Source organism: Varanus komodoensis, unplaced genomic scaffold (assembly GCF_004798865.1).
Source record: "Varanus komodoensis strain SLA01 unplaced genomic scaffold, ASM479886v1 scaffold108, whole genome shotgun sequence".
In the NCBI taxonomy this organism is placed as follows: domain Eukaryota; kingdom Metazoa; phylum Chordata; class Lepidosauria; order Squamata; family Varanidae; genus Varanus; species Varanus komodoensis.
Window position 1 is genome coordinate 638733 of NW_025335307.1, and position 17851 is coordinate 656583.

Genomic DNA, 17851 nt, shown 5'->3' on the forward strand with positions numbered 1-17851 from the left:
CCTTCCAGCTTCTTACTTGAGTCTCGAAGGGTTGCTCAAGCAGTGGAGTTAGAGCTAGAATTAGGACTGGGACTAGGGGCATCCCAGCAGAGTGCTGCAGACTTGTATCATATCCCTCCATTCAGGCAGCATTGCAGTGATCATGTCTTGAGAAGGCTGGTTGTCTTCTGTCATGATCTCCTGGAAGTTCTCCAGGCCATTCAGTTTCAAGGGGTGGAGTGCCTGGCATGGTCAGGCATTTTCTGGTGCATCAATTTATTCATGATTTAAAGGAAAAATATTCCAGACCACTTTGCAGAGTGCCTTCTGGGAAGGTGACTTTCATGATAATTTATCTAAGAACTTTTTTTGAATTCAGTGAATAAAGGTGCTCAGCAAGTTCATACCTGGCAGGAAAGCACTCTGTCTTGCCTCTCACACCAGAATCATGTCTGTATTTGTTCTACTACCATTAATACTACTAGTAGTAATAAAAACTACCACAATGAAGAATAAAATATATACAACAGAGACTGGAATGGCTGTCAGGGAGCTGTTTCTCTTGCATTTGACAGATGCAGAGCATTGCCTGAAGTGTCCAGAAGATCAGCATCCAAATAAGGCCCGTGACCAGTGCATCCCCAAGGACATCACCTTCCTCTCCTATGAAGACTATTTGGGGACCTTCCTCACTTGCATGGCCCTACTCTTGTCCATATTGTCAGGAGGCGTATTGGGAATCTTCAGGAAATTCCAGGAAACCCCAGTAGTCAAGGCCAACAACAGAGACCTCTCCTACGTGCTGCTTGTCTCCCTCCTACTTTGCATTGCATGCTCTTTTCTATTCATTGGAAAGCCAAGAAGCATCACCTGCCTCCTCCGACAAGCAGCCTTCAGCATCATCTTCTCAGTGGCCATCTCCTCCCTCCTGGCCAAAACTGTCACTGTGGTTCTGGCCTTCCTGGCCACCAAGCCAGGGAACAGGGCAAGGAACTGGTTGGGTAGGAGTTTGGCCAACTCCATTGTCATCTGCTGTTCCAGTGTGCAATTAGTCCTCTCCATCATCTGGCTGAGCACCTCTCCCCCTTTTCTTGACTCTGACAAGCACTCCCAGGCAGGACAAATCATCCTGCAGTGCAATGAAGACTCTGTGGCCATATTCTACGCTGCCCTTGGCTACATGGGCTTCCTGGCTGCCGTCTGCTTCACGGTGGCCTTCCTGGCCAGGAAGCTGCCTGGGGCCTTCAATGAGGTCAAACTCATCACCTTTAGCATGCTGGTCTTCTGCAGCATCTGGGTTTCCTTCGTGCCCACCTACCTGAGCACCAGGGGCAAGTACATGTTGGCAGTGCAGGTCTTCTCCATCTTGGCCTCCAGCGCTGGGCTGCTGGGCTGCATCTTCCTCCCCAGGTGCTACATTATTCTAGTGAGACCTGACCTGAATACCAAGGAGCATCTCATGATGAAGCACAAAGCCTAATTTTTGTTTTTATTCTTTATCAAGAGCTCCAGATTTTGATTTTTGGGTATTCATTTTGGGTATATGGACAGGATTCAAATGGGACAAGTGAAAAAATATATTTTGCAATTTTGCAGCACCTCAGGAAAAAGAAAAGCTCCATTTCATACCTGGCAAAGAAGCATGCCGGGAATGTCCCCATGTTCATCTGATCAGGCTTTGTGGTGTATGATCTTTTTCTCTAGTATTGCTTACTGTTCTCACTCTTGGAGAGTTTCATGCTATGTTTTGAAGTGTCAGTAGAGACATTCTTGTTGAGAAGAACGTGACAGGGTTAGAAGAATGCGACTTCTCATTTCTCAAAACATTTTCAAGTCACCAGTTGCCTGGAAGTCCATTCAGCACATTTTCCAGGGTGGTGTTCTTGAGGGATGGAAGGGTTCATCAAGGAAGCTTTGTCCCGCAGTGGGATCCCTTCCTTTGCCGGCCTGCTCAGGGCCGGCTCCTCAGGATGTGCTCACAAGCATGCTTGGCTACAAACGCACACTGGCACAGGCATCCTGCCAGAGCTGCGGAGAGGTCCCCAAGAGAGCTCTTGAGAGCAGGAATACAAGGATCAGGGAGAGGGAACATCTTGCTCCACATGAGGACGGATTGAAGAAGACCATTTCCAGTACTGCTTCACTCAGTGACAGCAGGGACTCTGCTCCAAGAGACGCTGAGTGGAACCACCTTGAGCACCTCCTGTATTTACTGAAGTCACATGTGACTTGTATTCATCCTTTGTTATCGGTATGCATTGAGTATGGCAGTTTTAATACAGTTGTTTTCCTTTCTTAAAATGTGTATACCATTTTGGCACCCTCTGTACAACCAAAGCTCCTCTTTCTATGAGAAAAATGCCAGTGTACTGTGAAGTTTGGTAGCATAAGAGCCACATATCATGGTGCTCCTGTGGACGGGGTGAATTCCAAAAGTAATCAGATCAGGCAGTTGTGACCCTCCAAATTCTTCCATGTAGCTGGAAGGGTACCTGTTGAGATGAGCATCTGCCAACAACTGGATTGGGTCTGCAGGTTTGCAGAATATCAAACAATGCAAGGAAAGCTTTCAAATTGCGGCAAGCTGTATAGAGCTGAAAATATATACGGTCTACAGTTTACTCCATGTTGCAGCTTAGTGCATCATTGAGTCTTTGCACATATTGGTCAAAGTGATTCATAAATGTTTCAAGGGGACAATACTAGGTACAATACCTGGATGATTCAAATGACACTTGATCCAATTCCCAAGCCATGGTCTGTCAATGTTCACCTCTCAGTCTCATGGGTTGCACAGGCCCAACACCACCTTTGTCTTCAGCATGTATGAGAATTCTGTAGATGAGAGAGTATCTTCTGAGGCCTTGGCAGAACTGGCCTCTGCTGGACAAGCAAATGTGCCCAGCTACATGTGTGGAAGATGGAAAACCCTCTGGGTGGTCTTGAAGGGGCAGCTCCAAGGCAGATGTCCTCGCTGTTGGGCATCTACATGCCCCTCAGGTGGGCTGGAATTGTGGTCAGGTTCTCTCTGAGAAATCAAAGAATTCTCCAGGGAACTTGAATGGGAACTTTTCTTTCCCATAAAAATGGCAGAGGTGCTTGTGTGTGAGGTGGCTGGACTGAAGCGTCCATAGACCTTCCACTGCGGGATACCAGTGCTCATGGACAGGCTCCATTAGGAAAGCCACATAGTTGACCTTGGGAGAGTTGGGCAGGGCATGTTGGAGGCCTTCCAGTCATTGGGACGCCATCAGTTTAAAATGACCTGAAAGGAAATTACTACCAGAGATAGTGTTGTGCCTGACGCCCAGACAGAGGAAGCACCTCGTGAAGAGGATTTATGCTTGAGACTCTGTAGCCAAATGTCCCTCCCACAACCTAGCTTGAGAATGGACGAACAGATAGCCATACCTCATCCTGACCCTTTACCCATTGAGCAAGCAGGCGAGACTACGTCAGACCAAGAGAGCTCTGAGAGAAAAGATGCTATGAGATCCACTCATGGAGAGCCTGAGCAGGCTGCCCCCCTTCCTCCTGACACTGAACCTCCTGAGCATGACGCAGGAGACACAGAGGGTGGAGCAGATCTTTCCAGCACAGTTTTTAGATGTACTTTATGGATATTGGAACAAAGGGCTGCTTTGTCACACCTCAGAGGGGAAAGGAGGGACCAAGATAGCTAATCCCACATGGGCTCCCCAAGAGACATCACTAGGGAGTTATCATCTGCCTTGCAAAGACCTCAACAGTGGAGCTTATCTGTAGTGTTGTAAATCTTGTAGACAAGTAGCAATAAAAGACTTTAGTTTAATTGCTCACGAATGTGTGGGTTGTTTACATATTGAGCCATTCACAACAGGTTGGTAGAGGCAAACTCACATTTCTTTTCCAAATTTTGCACTCAGGAGTGCATTCTATGATTTGGAACCATGTGTGGCTTTGTCTTCATTCGTAGCTTGTGAGTTACAGACTCATGGAAAGCAGTTTGGCGGTGGGGTGGAACAAAGGTCACATGACTGCACAGCTCTTGGCCACTGCTAGGAATCAAGCGTGCTCTCCTCCTGGGTTCTACTGCTTCCCCAAATTCTACACTAGGGATATGTGAGTGATCTGTGTACAGGGAGGGAAGCTGCAGGATTCAGTGGCCCTGCTCCCCAGGCCCCGGCCCACTTGTCATGGTGGTGAATCCAGTCTCTGGTGATCATGCCCAGGGCTGGAGCAGTGCTCACCCAGAGCACTTCCCACAGGGCCACCTGCAAGTGGGGCCTCCCTCTGGTGGGGTGCACAGCAGCCCCACTTTTGCAGAGAATGGTTGCTCACAGGCAGCCTTTTTCCCACAACTGCTTGCAGACTTCCTCTTGTCTTGGCTGGCTTTCTCAAGACAGAAACATAGGAGAAGAAGTCTACAAATGCAAGTGGGCAGGTTCAGCAGAGCTTGATGGCAACCCTGTCCCACACTGTTGTGAGCAGGGGAAAAGGTGCTTGAAGTCATTCCCTGGACAGAGAAGGGAGAGATCGTCCATTGCTCGGGGTACCTCAATGTGGAAAATGCTTATTCATCACCACATGAATGTTCCACTGGCATGAATATTGTCTGACGTGATTTACATGCTCAAAGGTATGTTCCCACAAAATGCTTGAGGAGAATGGGCTGAGTTATTACAGAAGCTTTTCCATTTCACACTGGCACCCAAATTCCCCTTGCAAGTGATGGCAGGAATGTTCCTCATGATGGTCAACTTCTTTCCAGTCATTTATGATAGAAGTGGGGTAGGAAGGGAGGGTGGAGTGTGCTAAGTGCCAACAGGACAGACAGGGATAAGTGAGTTCTCACCCTGAGCATTGACCCAACGACGAAGGCCACCAGAACTGAGCGTATGCAGGGAACACTCAGCCCTTCCGGGACATGCCTCAGGTCCTTCCTGAATGGAAGTAAGGCTCACCAGCATGTTATTCCTCATATCCCCTCTACTACTCTTTTTGAGGATTGGGTCCACTAACACCTCCCTCCCATTCTCTGGAACCTCAGCTGTTCTCCACACGGCCTCAAAATTGGAGGCCAGGCTTTGTGGGACCACCCATGCCACCTTCCAAAGAACCCTCGGGTGTCACCCATTGGGACACAGTGCCTTGCAACATCCAGTGCTTCACTGAGCTCCTTGGCTTCTAGGGGGTGACTATCCATGTGCCTTGCTGATTGTCAGGTTAGTTCTCTGCAATCACCAATATTTACTGGACCAGTATGTCATATCCCCTCTGCAATTATGACCACTCATAATTCAGGAGTTGTGGTTGTGAGAACAAGCCCAAGCAAAGCTTCCTCTCCCAATTCTCTGCCTCTTTTCCAGCATAACAAAGTCCATGTCAAAGTCCGATCATAAAACAGGCTTCAGCTCCTGGATACAGAGCTGGGAACATGTAATCCTGGAACAAACATCCCAAGGAGAGGAAGATGGAGAAATGGACAGGGTGAACAACCAGTAGAAAAGGAGAAATGTTTCCCAAGGGATGTAGAAGGGGAGAGGAGAAGAGAGGTGGAAAGACGATTCAGTCGCTGTCCTTCAGAAATAGCTGGAATGAGACGGACAGGATTGTTCGTCCATCAGGGACTTTCCCTCCAGCTGATCTTCCTTGGCTGGCTTTGCTTGAGCAACATTTTGACAGAATCACAGCCTGCCCCATCCCTGGAGCTCAAACTGGGTCCTGAGGGAAAATGTGTCTGTCTTGTGAAGATAAGAATCCTCTGAGCTAGAGATGGAGTGAAGGGGACCTCGAGGGACCTTGCTGAGCATGCCCAAAATGGGAAAGGGGCAAAGTGAAGCACAGATTTACTGGGTGAAATTCCCTTCCTCCATAGGAAATGCTGCAGCAGGTCACCCATTTGTGGCCAATTGCACAGCATATGACCAACCAAATCTCTGGATCCTGCTTGCCTACAAGGGGTGACATCAGCAAGTTCTCAGATCGTGCCTTTTTTCCTCATGGGAATGGGAAAGTGTTCCAGAAGCCACAAAGGTGAGCCAATCATGTGGCCATGTATTTATAGACATCATACAGCATTATTGGCATTCTTGCAAGACCTAAAGGGATCCTTTCCTCCTAGGCCATCTGGATCCCCTTGATGCACACCTGAGATTGCAGGGGTGTGTCCTGCATCCAGGAGCAAAAGGAAAGGCACAGAGTCACCTGCTCTCACAATCAGAGCTCCGGAGAGGCTGGGGGCAGGCAGGGTGCCTTAAAGTAGGGCACCACTTCTTCTCTTTGGCTGGAGTCATTGAAGCAAATTAATCTTCAAATGGTTGCTCTGTTTGGTTTAAAGGGGCAGGATAGAGGCCGTGCCAAGCATGGGCAGGATGGCCCTATTCTTCCTGCTGTTGCTGCTCCTCCAAGAGGCCTGCTGTGGGAGGCTGGGGGCCAAATGCCCCTGGAGCTGGCACAAGGATGAGCTGCAACCATGGAATTACTACCAACCAGGAGACTTCATCTTCAGTGCCAGCATCTCTGCAGCAGAAGGCAAATTTAGACCCCACACTTTCAATAAACCTGCCTCTAATGAAAAGATTGTGTAAGTCATTGGCTGTTTGATCTGATGCCTCAAAGCATCATGGGCAGCAGGGCAGTGCAGCCTGCAATAGCATGCAAACTGGAGCCATGTCTTCCAGCGGGCTTCTACCTGATGAATACCCAGTCAGCGAATTCATGGTTAGCAAATCCCAAAGGTGAGTGCAGGGCAATGGGAAGGTTCCAGGCCCCAGAACATGCACCACATTCCTTGCCTCTGCACTCCTCTGCCTTCCCTTCTCCTTCAGGGTGAAGAGCTGCACTTGCTGGGCTCCTGCCTGGGGTGGGCACCTTTGAAGCAGGTGTCTTGTCACGGAGAAAGGATCTTGACTTGGATGGGAAATAGGCCAGCCCACCCATTGGAATCCCACCAGAAATGCTGCAGGCATCAGCTCTTGGGTGCTTGGATTGGGTTGGGAATTGGCTCAGCATGTGGAAGCCTGAGAATCTGGATCCAATCTCCAAGGGCAGTAGAGGGATTCAGGAGGAGGGAGAGCAGGGTGCAACTTTCTATTCCTTTTTTTCAGTTTGGGATCCACATCTTACTGGAAGATCCTCTCCTTCCTCTTTGCCATCCAGGAGGTCAACCAGAATCCCAGCCTCTTGCCCAACATCACCCTGGGATACAACATTTATGATAGCCTTCTTGATACTAGACTGACGTCTGACACAGCCATAGACCTGCTCTCCACCACTCAGGCCCATGTCCCCAACTACAAGTGTGGCAGGCTAAATCACCTGCTGGCCGTCCTTGAAGAATCTGACTCCGACAACTCCATGCAGCTTTCCAACATGCTGGGCATTTTCAAAATCCCACAGGTGAGAGGCTTGGGAGAAGCAAAATGAGGTGTAATGGAGGGAAAGCAAAAGATTCTCCAAATCAGTTGTACACATGACAACAGACCATCCGACTCAATCCTGATATGTAAAGGGTTCAAGCCACTATATCCTACAATGGACACCCATCTGATATTGTTAGATTTGAGATTTGACAAAAAGGTCCCTCTTGTTCATTGTCTGACTGTGAGAGAGACAGACAACACCAGCAAGTAATTTTTTTTTAAAAAGGCATTCATTGTGGGCACATGGCCACAACTGAGAGTGAGTGCATCTCCAGTCAAGACCAGCTGCCACAGCCATTGTGCACAGTGCTGTATAAGTTCTGCTTTTACCAATGATTATACGTACAGAGAACATTATGCATTTCACTTCTGTACATGTTTATCTTAAGCTACATGTATCATGTGAAAACAACTGGCTGCTTTATGATGGTCTTGGAGGAGGTTTCTATTTTCAACTCTTATCTCACTTTGATAGAAGCCTGAAGAATTTAGCCTTGATATTTGATCATGTGGAAAAATGTTTATTCTTCATGAGGACCAGATGTAGAGCAAATAATTCCCTTCAGGGCCAGTTATATTTCGGGGATCCAAGATAGCTTCCTTTTCTTTCCCATGCATCACATGCAGAAGGGCAAGGATAATTCTGTGACCCTTGGAATGTGTCCATGGCATCTGTGTTCCACCAACACCATGAAAAAATTCTTCTCCCATTTATGGGATGAATTCTTTGGAAATGCACTCCGGGATCAATAATCTGGAGATGCTCAGGAGCTCAGGCAATTCCTGACATCTTTATGCCAGTGTTTTAAATGTAGGATGCTAGAACACTTTTATTTTCATAAAATTATAAGCAGTGCTTCTTTTTGCATCATGTTTCATGCAGATAATAAAAGGTTTAGTGGTGTTTTCCCATGAGTTGAGGAAGTTTGATTTGGTGCTGAAGTGAAGCAATCAACCAGCCTCTTCCTTTCTTTCCCAGGTCACATACGCTTTCACATCTCAGGTTCATAGAGAAAAAGGTCAGCCACTTTCCTTCTACAGGATGCTCCCTGAAGAAGGCACCCAGTACCCAGGGATTGTCAGGCTGCTGCTGCATTTCAGGTGGACAATGGTGGGTCTCTTTGCACTGGACACTGAGAATGGAGAGAAGTTCATGAGAACCTTGAAACCAGAGCTCATCAGGAATGGCATTTGTGTGGTTTTTTCACGCAGCATCTCACAGATGAAATCGGGGAATATACCAATCAATGTGCAGTCACTGGAGGAGTTGGTAGAAATTGAAGTCTTTGTTTATTTTGCAGAGAACTATTTCTTGTTCTATGGAATAGATATTGTAAGATTCATTGTTCAAATGCTTACGAAACCTGTTCATGGGAAAGTCTGGATCACCACAGCTTTGTATGACTTTGCTGTCAATTTGATGTATTCAACAGCACATTATGAACAGATCTATGTATATTTTTCCTTCATTCCCCAAACAAGTAAAAGGATCAACTTTGATGGTTTTAAAGATTTGTATATCTCTATGAAGGAATTCATGAAGAGAGCATTCAAGTGTTCCTATTCCAAGCATGGGCTGTCAGTGAAAAAGTGGAGAAGATGCAGAGTGGAGGAGAAACCAGAGGACCTGCCCCAAGTGGACAAGGAGCAAACACTCTCTCTGGACAGTTTCTTCTCTTACAACACAGTCCATGCTGTGGCCCGTGCCGTGGATGCAGCTGTGTCCTCCAGATCCAGGAGGAGGTACATGGAATGTGGAGGTTGGCTAGATTTGCACTGGCTTCATCCATGGCAGGTGTTCCCTCCCTTTCTTAGCTATTGAATGTAGAATGTGAGAAATTGGGATGAGACTTTCCAAATGAAGGGGCAAGAGGAACACTGTGTCGTCTCCCTATTTTGGACCTTTCCTTGAACTGAGTCCATCTAGTTGAGCCCCATAGGGTTGCTTTGTGTCATCCTGTAGGGGAACATAGAAGGAGTGTGAGGATTGTGTAGATCATTGCTGAGATTCCGTGACCTAAAAATAATGGGGCTGGCTGTCTTGCCTGGGTTCAGACCACATGGCAATCCGTGTTGGACCTGCTATACCTGGCTGAACACAACCTACACTCAGTTGTGTCTGCACTCCTAATCCCAGGTACATTCAGGTTCCAAGCTGAGAAGAGCAGGGAACTCATGCACTTTCTCGACCAGCATGTAAGCTTCCAGTGAGCACGCCAGAATGGAGAGTTTGAAGGAGTTTAACTATGGAGTTGTAGTGGAAGAGTAGACAAGGGCAGAAGAAGGGGGACTCCACCAGTCACCTTCAGGGAGGAGAGAAGAAAGGGCAGAATGTCAGAACATGCAGAGAACAGTAGATTAAAAAATCAAGGCGTTTGCACCTAAGAAATCTCCCCAGTGGGACTGGCCAACAACCACAATTCAATGTCCAGTTTTTTGCCAAAGGTCAGAAAGACAAAGATGTGCAAGAAGTCCAAGCCAGCAGCCATCTTGGAGGAAAAGGAAGGAAGTTTGAATGAACTGGTGATCTTTAGACAGGAGATGAAGAGACCGAGGGGAGGAAAGACCCCTCTTCAAGTAATAGATGTCTTGTTGCAAAGAGCAAGGCCATGATTTCTGTTTTATCATCCCAGGATGAAGTGGCATATAAGGCTCAAGTGACAGGAAGCCCTTCATGGCCCATTCCGAATCTTCTGTTCTAGGATTCCTGCTGGACTGCTCAGAAAGAAATACTTTTTTAATAATGTTTTTATTTCTACCAATAAAACAAATAATCATTCAAAAGATATTGAACATACTGGGCTATTATCTTCTTCTTACAATTAACGTGTAAAGTATTGTGTAATGAGCACCCAGGTCCCTTTCTGAAGGGCTGGAGGCAGTGGAGAGAACTGTCCATTGGCTGCTTCTATGGCTGCTTCTAAGTATTGCCCTAAGAAAAGTTGCACTGCATTTGATGATGATGATTACATTCTGTTTCCTAAATCCAAATTAGACCATGGGCATCCAGGAATGAATTTAAAATCCTGTCCATAAAAGAGTCATAACCAGTCACATAAAACTAGGAGCAGCTGTTATCAAAAAGGGGGATATGAAATGTTTCTTCTCAAATGCTTTTCTTTCTCTGTTCCTCCAGCTCCACCCTTTCCTGAGAGACCCCCAATTGCACAATCATTCTATTGAGGGGGTGTTTTTGGATGAGAACGGAGATTTGGCAGTCAACTTGGACCTTGTCAGTTGGGTGATGTATCCCAACAGGAGTGTTGCAAGAGTAAAAGTTGGGAGTCTAGAAAGACAGGGCTCACCTGACCCCAAATTAACCATTCACCGAGATCCCATTGTGTGGCCCCGATGGCTAGATCAGGTGAAGAAAAAGATCCCCATCGTTTTATTGTTTTCATTTCCCATCCCTTCTCTAAGCTTCTGCATAATGGGAGGTACAGAAATTTAATAAGTAAATAAAAAGCATGAGATATAAATGGTGTAGTGCATAAAGGTGATGCAGTTTAGTATGAGGGAATGTTCAGCTGTTTCAGCTTCCCAGGAGGGGGTCCATTTATGGAATCTGTTAAAATGCTGGTGGTCCTCTCCCTCCTATTCTGTCTCCCCAGTCCCCATCTTGCTCAGCCCCAACCCTCCTCCCCTGATGCTCCTTCTCTCTCACTCAGCCCCTGCCTCAGGCCAGGTGTGTGGAGAGCTGCCGCCCGGGATTCTTCAAGGTGGCTCAGGAAGGACAGCCTGAGTGCTGCTATGACTGTGCTCTATGTGCTGAGGGGACCATCTCCACTTGGCAAGGTGGGTGAGTAGAGAAGAAAGTCCAATGCCTGGGAGGAGGCCAGATAGATGACCTCAGTAAAGGGCATATTTGGGTGTGCTACTCCATTCTGCAAATAATTTAGGACAATCTGGTTGTTCTTGGAGTATCAGAGCAGGAAATCATAGCCATGAGGGTGGTTTCCCCCCTTCCTTCCCATCCTGGAATCATTGTATGGCCCAACCCTTGTGTGGTGTTCACTGGTTCCCAGAATGCCTCTTTCCCTAGTTGCTTCAGGAGTCACATACTCCTTGGCTTTCCTTCTAGTGCATGTATGTTTACCCTGCACAGCTTCTTGCCAGTAAGCCACCCCTGCCCATCTCTGCCCCACATTCCTCCTTGTCTTCTCCTTATCTCCAGAAACCTTTCCTCCCATCCAATGTGTGGAATTTTGCTGATACTCCTTCTCCTCCCTCCACTGTACTTCTCATGGCATCCTGGCATGTGAAGTCAACTAATTGGGCTGTCGGTCCCCTCAATTTACAAGGCTACCAAAAGCACCCTCTGGAGGTCCCCAAAGAGAAATGGGTCACTTGCACAGAAGGAATCTTCCTGAGTTTGAGGAGCTTTTGGAGCTTCTGTTGCCTCATCTGGCTGAAAGAGGACTTCTCTTGATGGCATTGTAGAGCTTGCCTTCAGGGAAGACGTTGGGAAGGTTGCTGTGCCCAGAAGATGATGCAAGCAATGGTTCCCAAGTTGTATGTGGCATGACAGGGTTCACATATGCATGGGAAGGTTGGGAGGGGGGGACATGTGGGTCGAATCTTCCACTGTGCATTCAGGCCTTTAGCAGATTCTGAAATGGGCAGGAGACTCCTGTGTTTCAATGGAATCCAAGATGAGAAAAATTCCTAGATATGCTGTATTTTTCTGACAGTGATGCAAACAAACAGGCAAAAAGGTATTAGAATGAATTTTTCTTTATGTATACTGATTTAGTGGGGAATCATCAGGATGTCAGGACTCATTCCTGGGACTGATCCTATTCAATCATTTCATCAATGATCTGGGAGAGCTGGCCACAACTGAGGAACAGGTATTCCCGTTCCATATGGATCTGGACAAAGGAAGTTGGCCAGGGGCAGCAGGAATGCATTCAATGCAGATCAGTGCCACATCTTGCACTTGGGGCATAGGAATGGACATCATATGTACATGTTAGGAGAAGTTGCTGGAGAGCAGCACTTGTGAACTGGATCTTGGGGTGCTGGTTGACTGCAGGCTAAACATGTGTTAGCAGTGTGACATGGCAGTGAAGAGGACAAATGTCACCATTGGTTGCATAGCATGAAGTGTGGCTTCTTGATCGAGAGAGTTATCACTGTTACCCTATACAACTCTGGTGCACCTGCGGCTGAAGTTTGTGTTCTGTCCTGGACCCCTCATTACAAGTGGGATATGGCCAGGCTGGAATCAATTTAGCGTCGGGCCACAAGGATGGTGGCTGGATTGCAGGGAAAGCAGTATGAGGTGAGACTGAGGGAACCGGGTCTTTTCAGCCTGGAGAAGATGACACTTCAAGGGAATCTGTTGGCGACATGCAGGTACTTGAGAGGGTATCACAAAGAGGTGGGTAGAGACCTGTTTTCCACAATGGAGGAGGGCAGGATGGGTTCCAATGGAGCAATGGTCAGGTAACTAAGGTTCAATTTGGATGCCAGGAAGCACTTCCTTACAGTTAGGACCCCAAGGGTATGGAATGGGTTTCCACAGGACGTGGTTGAAGCCCCATTGGTGAGGGTGTTCTAAAATAAGGTGGACATGCCCATGGTAGGCATGTCATGACTGGAGCCAGTTGGAGCTGGGAGTCAGACCAGATGGACCAGGGGGGCCATTCTGACTCACTCTGTATCTATGTTTCTATATGATAAAGCATCTTGGCTTTAATTCTTCAGTTTCTTTATCCAGCTATTTCTTTCAAGAAACACAATTTAGTTTATGTAATTCTCCTCCTTCTTCTCTCAATACTAAAAACAGTCCAGCCTTGTAAGGTAGGCTGGACTGAGAGTCTATTGAAGGTCCAGAGTCACCTAGTGAGCTCCATGGCTGAGACAGGACTCAACTCTGGATGGCTTTTCCACTGCACAATGTCAACTCCCAGGCAGGCAGGTGTTGCCAGGGGTGGAATTCCGCCCACTCTACTGGGAGAGGTGAACTTCCTCAACCAATTTAGGACACACCACCCCAAGACTTCTTTCTCTTCCTTCCCACTTTGAGACCTCTGTTGTTGACCCACTTGGAAGGGTTTCCTGGGCAGAAGGAAGGCTAAAGTGTCATTCAGTCCCAGCCCACTTGATTTCGAGATGATTCTGTGCATAGCTGTGGATGGGGTTGATGCAAGTGTCAACAAGGGAGTGGCAGAAAAGGCAGATCAGGAAAATGGCAGTGCCCATGTGTCAGCGTCCTCTTTTGGGTCCTTCTCCATCCACAGGACTCCTGGGTCAGTCAAAGCGATGGCTGACAAAATGACTGGTTCCAATTCCTCAGTCTGTGCAGACTGTACCTCTGCTGAACTCAGAAACGGGTGGTGTTCTCTGCAGAGCAGAGGGAAGAAGGTAGGGTTACTGGTGCTTGCAAAGTCCCTTGTTGGAGAGCTTGTGGCAGAAGATGGGCAGGCTGGTGACTGGGGAGATAGGGAAGGAACCCAGAGTGACTTATGTTTACTGGTCATGGGTGCTCAACCAATGTCAGGCTCATTGCATCTTGAGGTCCTGGGAGTGGGGTTGGATGAGTCCCGGGTGGGAGAGCACCTTCCTTTAGAGCTTCTTACCTGATTTTTGAAGATAGCTTAAGACTTGGAGAGCTGGGGTTGGGGCTGGAGAAAGCCCAATCCAAGTAGCATGGTACAACTTTGCATCACATCCCTTCACAGCACAGACATGGCCCCCATGCTTCATTGTCAGAAGTTCATCCTACCTATTTGGGATGTGCAAGGATTGGAGTTTCCTGCCAGGGTCAGAAATTTTCTGGTGTCAAGGAAATGTGTCAACTTTGGAGAATGAAGGGATCCAGTAAGTCCATGCTTAGCAGGAAAGCACTCTATGTTGCCTCTTATACCAGAGCCAAGCCCTTAGTTGAACTATGACTATTAATAATAATAGAAGCAATAAGAACAGCATCAATGAAGAATGAAATGTATAGAACGTAGACTGGAATGCATGCCAGAGTCCTGCTTCCCTTGCTTTCAACAGATGCAGAGCATTGCCTGAAGTGTCCAGAGGATCAGCATCCAAACTTGGCCCACGATCAGTGCATTCCCAAGGTCATCACCTTCTTGTCCTATGAAGAACATTTGGGGACCCTCCTCACTTGCATGGCCGTACTCTTTTCCATAGCCACAGGAATCATATTGGGAATCTTCAGGAAATTCCAGGAGACCCCATTAGTCAAGGCCAACAACAGAGACCTCTCCTACGTTCTTCTCATCTCCCTCCTGCTTTGCTTTGCATGCTCTTTCCTTTTCATTGGCCAGCCAAGAAGCATCACCTGCCTCCTCCGACAAGCAGCCTTCAGCATCATCTTCTCAGTGGCCATCTCCTCCCTCCTGGCCAAAACAGTCACTGTGGTGCTGGCCTTCCTGGCCACCAAGCCAGGCAACAGGGCAAGAAACTGGCTGGGGAGGACTTTGGCCAACTCCATTGTCATCTTCTGTTCCAGTGTCCAAGTAGTCCTCTCCATCATCTGGCTGGGCAGGTCACCCCCTTTCCCAGACTCTGACAAGCACTCCCAGCCTGGGCAGATCATCCTGCAGTGCAACGAAGGCTCTGTGGCCATGTTCTACGCTGCCCTCAGCTACATGGGCTTGCTGGCTGCCATCTGCTTCACGCTGGCCTTCCTGGCCAGGAAGCTGCCTGGGGCCTTCAATGAGGCCAAGCTGATCACCTTCAGCATGCTGGTCTTCTGCAGTGTCTGGGTGTCCTTTGTGCCCACCTACCTCAGCACCAGGGGCAAATACATGGTGGCTGTGCAGGTTTTCTCCATCTTGGCCTCTAGCACTGGGCTGCTGTGCTGCGTCTTCTTCCCCAAGTGCTACATAATTCTAGTGAGACTGGACCTGAATACCAAGGAGCATCTCATGATGAAAAGAACCGCATAAAGTATGTTTGCATTGTTCATCTGCAGCTCAAGATTCTCAGGGCCCAAAGATCAATTTTGGGTATATGGAGAGTATAGAAATGAAAGAAATGGTGGAGGGGGGAACTTTTGCATTTTTCAGTACTTTGGAAAAAAAAGAACTGCATGAGAAATTTCTCCCTCTCAGTCTCTTCAGCTTTGTTTTGTGTTTTGTCTTTTTTCCAAATTATAGTTTCTGTTTTCAGTCTTTGAGATTTTCATGCTCTATTTTGAAGTGTCAGCTGACAAATCTTGGTGACCGGCACTTGACAAGGCTATAAGAGTGCAGCTTCAAAGCATTTGGAAACGTTTTCAGGTCACCAACCTCCCTGAAGCCCCTGCAGCCCAAGAGTAGCAGCAAGGCTGGGGCCTGCTGGGACTGCAGCTTCAGCTCCTGCCTGCCCTTCAGGGAGCTTCGAGGCAATGGCTGTGCAGTGGAGATGGGACCCCTCCGGTCTCCCACTTGGCACCAACCCATCAGGCCATGCTGCCTCTCAGAGAACACTCCCGTCTCCTTCAGGCTTCCCTGCCACAGTTCAACCATTCAGCTTGGGGGAAATTTTTCAGTCAGTTATTTTCTCCTTGCAAGAAATAAGTTGCTGCTGACATGCAAAAAAGGGAAGAGATGCCTTTGCTACCTTGCTGGGGTGAGGATGGTTATCCCTTTCATTCCTTGCCTGGTCAGTGTAATGGAAGCAGCCAGGGTTTCTCTTTTCCTGGCCAACTGGGAAAAATCTCTCCTGGACTCTCCGTGTTCACTCAGTCCAGAACCGGCCTCTGTATTGAGCACATGACTCACCCAAGCTTGGGGAAGAAAACAGAGCATTGAAAGGACAAGAATAGGGATGGGGGGTTCTGAAGCATCCAGGCTGAAAGGAGAAAGAAGGGAAAAAGAGGCAAAGGGACGCAGAAGCAGAAGTTGGGAGCAGCAGCTACAGCATGCAGCCAGCCAGGAACATGTGGCTCCCAGGGTTGGTTGGCTCACTCAGAAGGGAAGCAAGAGACCCATATCCCAGCCTCAGCTCTACGGACAGAGGCCCCACCTTCCACAATTCAGGATACTTTGACAGCACAACAACCTTCAGCCGGGAGCAGGATCAGCCCACTGGAACCTCCCAGGAGAGCAGCAAAGAGCCTCCCTCCCTCCTGGCTTTACCCACCCCAGACAAGTTCCACCGAGCCATGGGGTGCTGGCCCCTCTCCCAGCCTTGGGGCCAGGCATTTTCTCCAGGTGCACGGGCCATAGTTGCTCCAATTCCTGTGGCCCTAATTTCAGGCAGTTCACTTGAAAAGGGAGGAAGCAATTCCTACGCCTTAGACCAGATCCCCCTGGACTGGCCCTTATCTGCAGTCTTTTCCATACTTTAAAGTTAACCCTTCCCTGGCTGTCTGGAGCCCTCAAGCTGACTCACCTGACATTCAGTTATGGTTTTGTTTCTAAGGCTCTGATTGAGAAAATTCAATTTCCTTAAATCTACTTGATGGTCCCTGATCCTTTCAGACTGCCCAACTGCATCAATATATTACATGGAATATATTACACTTTATTAATGTAAAGTGATGCATTAGATACTATCACATTATATGACATTTCTGATATGCTCAGAATCAGAAGATGGGCACAATCCCAGTGTAGAAATTGTGTGTGCATATGTGTTTATTTTTACATGTCTGTAAGTAGTTCATTTAGTCTTTCTAGGAGAGAAACAACAATATTACCACTAGGCAACAGTGTTCCAACCGTCATTGATTGGGGCCACTTTCCTCCACCTTGCTGAAAGAATTTCTCAGGGGGTGTATCCTGCCCTATGGAGGATGGTGCTGGCTTCCAGTTGCATCTGGCAGTGAGGGATGGATACTTCTATGGCATGTATGCTCTAGCTGGGCAGACTTCGTGTGTTTCTTCCAGGGAACTGTCACCTGGTATGTCAGACCCCTGCTCTTTCTGCCAGCCATGCAGCTCTGAGGCTTTCCAGTGGCTTAATCAGATATCCCTGCAGTGCTCTGCCTGAATTTTCTGGAATCCTGCAGCTGGAGTGGATCAGTAAAACCCTTTCTGCAACACATGAATGGCAAGGGGTCCCAACATTCTCCAGAGACAGGGACCCAGAGATGCCCCCTTCACTAAAGTGTCAAAGAGGAGCAACACAAAGCAAAAATTCCATCATGATAAGTCTCAGGATTCAGCAAGACTTCAAAGTAATCCCATGGAGCCAAGAACATGCAAACTGGCAACTGAGACTGATTGGATGGACAAGTTCTGCAATGCTGCCAGATGATAAATGTCACACCAAAGAAGAAAAACAAATTAAGGGTGCTGGAGCCTTATAGATTTGCACTTTGTACCTTAGCTGTGGCGCCATATGTCATAAATTCTTTTCAAATTCTCTCCAGCAGCAGTAGTAGTATTTATTACATTTCTATGTCACCTTTAACTGTAGCTCTCTGGGTGGTTCACAACAGGATATAAAAACAAAGTAAGCAAGCAAAAGGGCAAGACGTAAAGCAGCCTTCACATTTAAAATTAATTAAAACATCACTC

The 17851-nt window shown here is 47.6% G+C and overlaps 1 protein-coding gene across 1 annotated transcript; it reads left to right on the forward strand.

Annotated features, from left to right (window-relative positions):
* The first annotated feature begins 14350 nt into the window (after nt 1-14350).
* LOC123018041 (vomeronasal type-2 receptor 26-like) lies at nt 14351-15292 on the forward strand. Its single transcript, XM_044419778.1, has one exon. The coding sequence runs from the start codon at nt 14351-14353 to the stop codon at nt 15290-15292; it is 942 nt and encodes a 313-aa protein (XP_044275713.1).
* Nucleotides 15293-17851: the final 2559 nt, after the last annotated feature.

Bases quoted from the DNA above. Each gene is read 5' to 3' on its own strand.
- LOC123018041 (XM_044419778.1), top strand. From the start codon at position 14,351: ATGCATGCCAGAGTCCTGCTTCCCTTGCTTTCAACAGATGCAGAGCAT.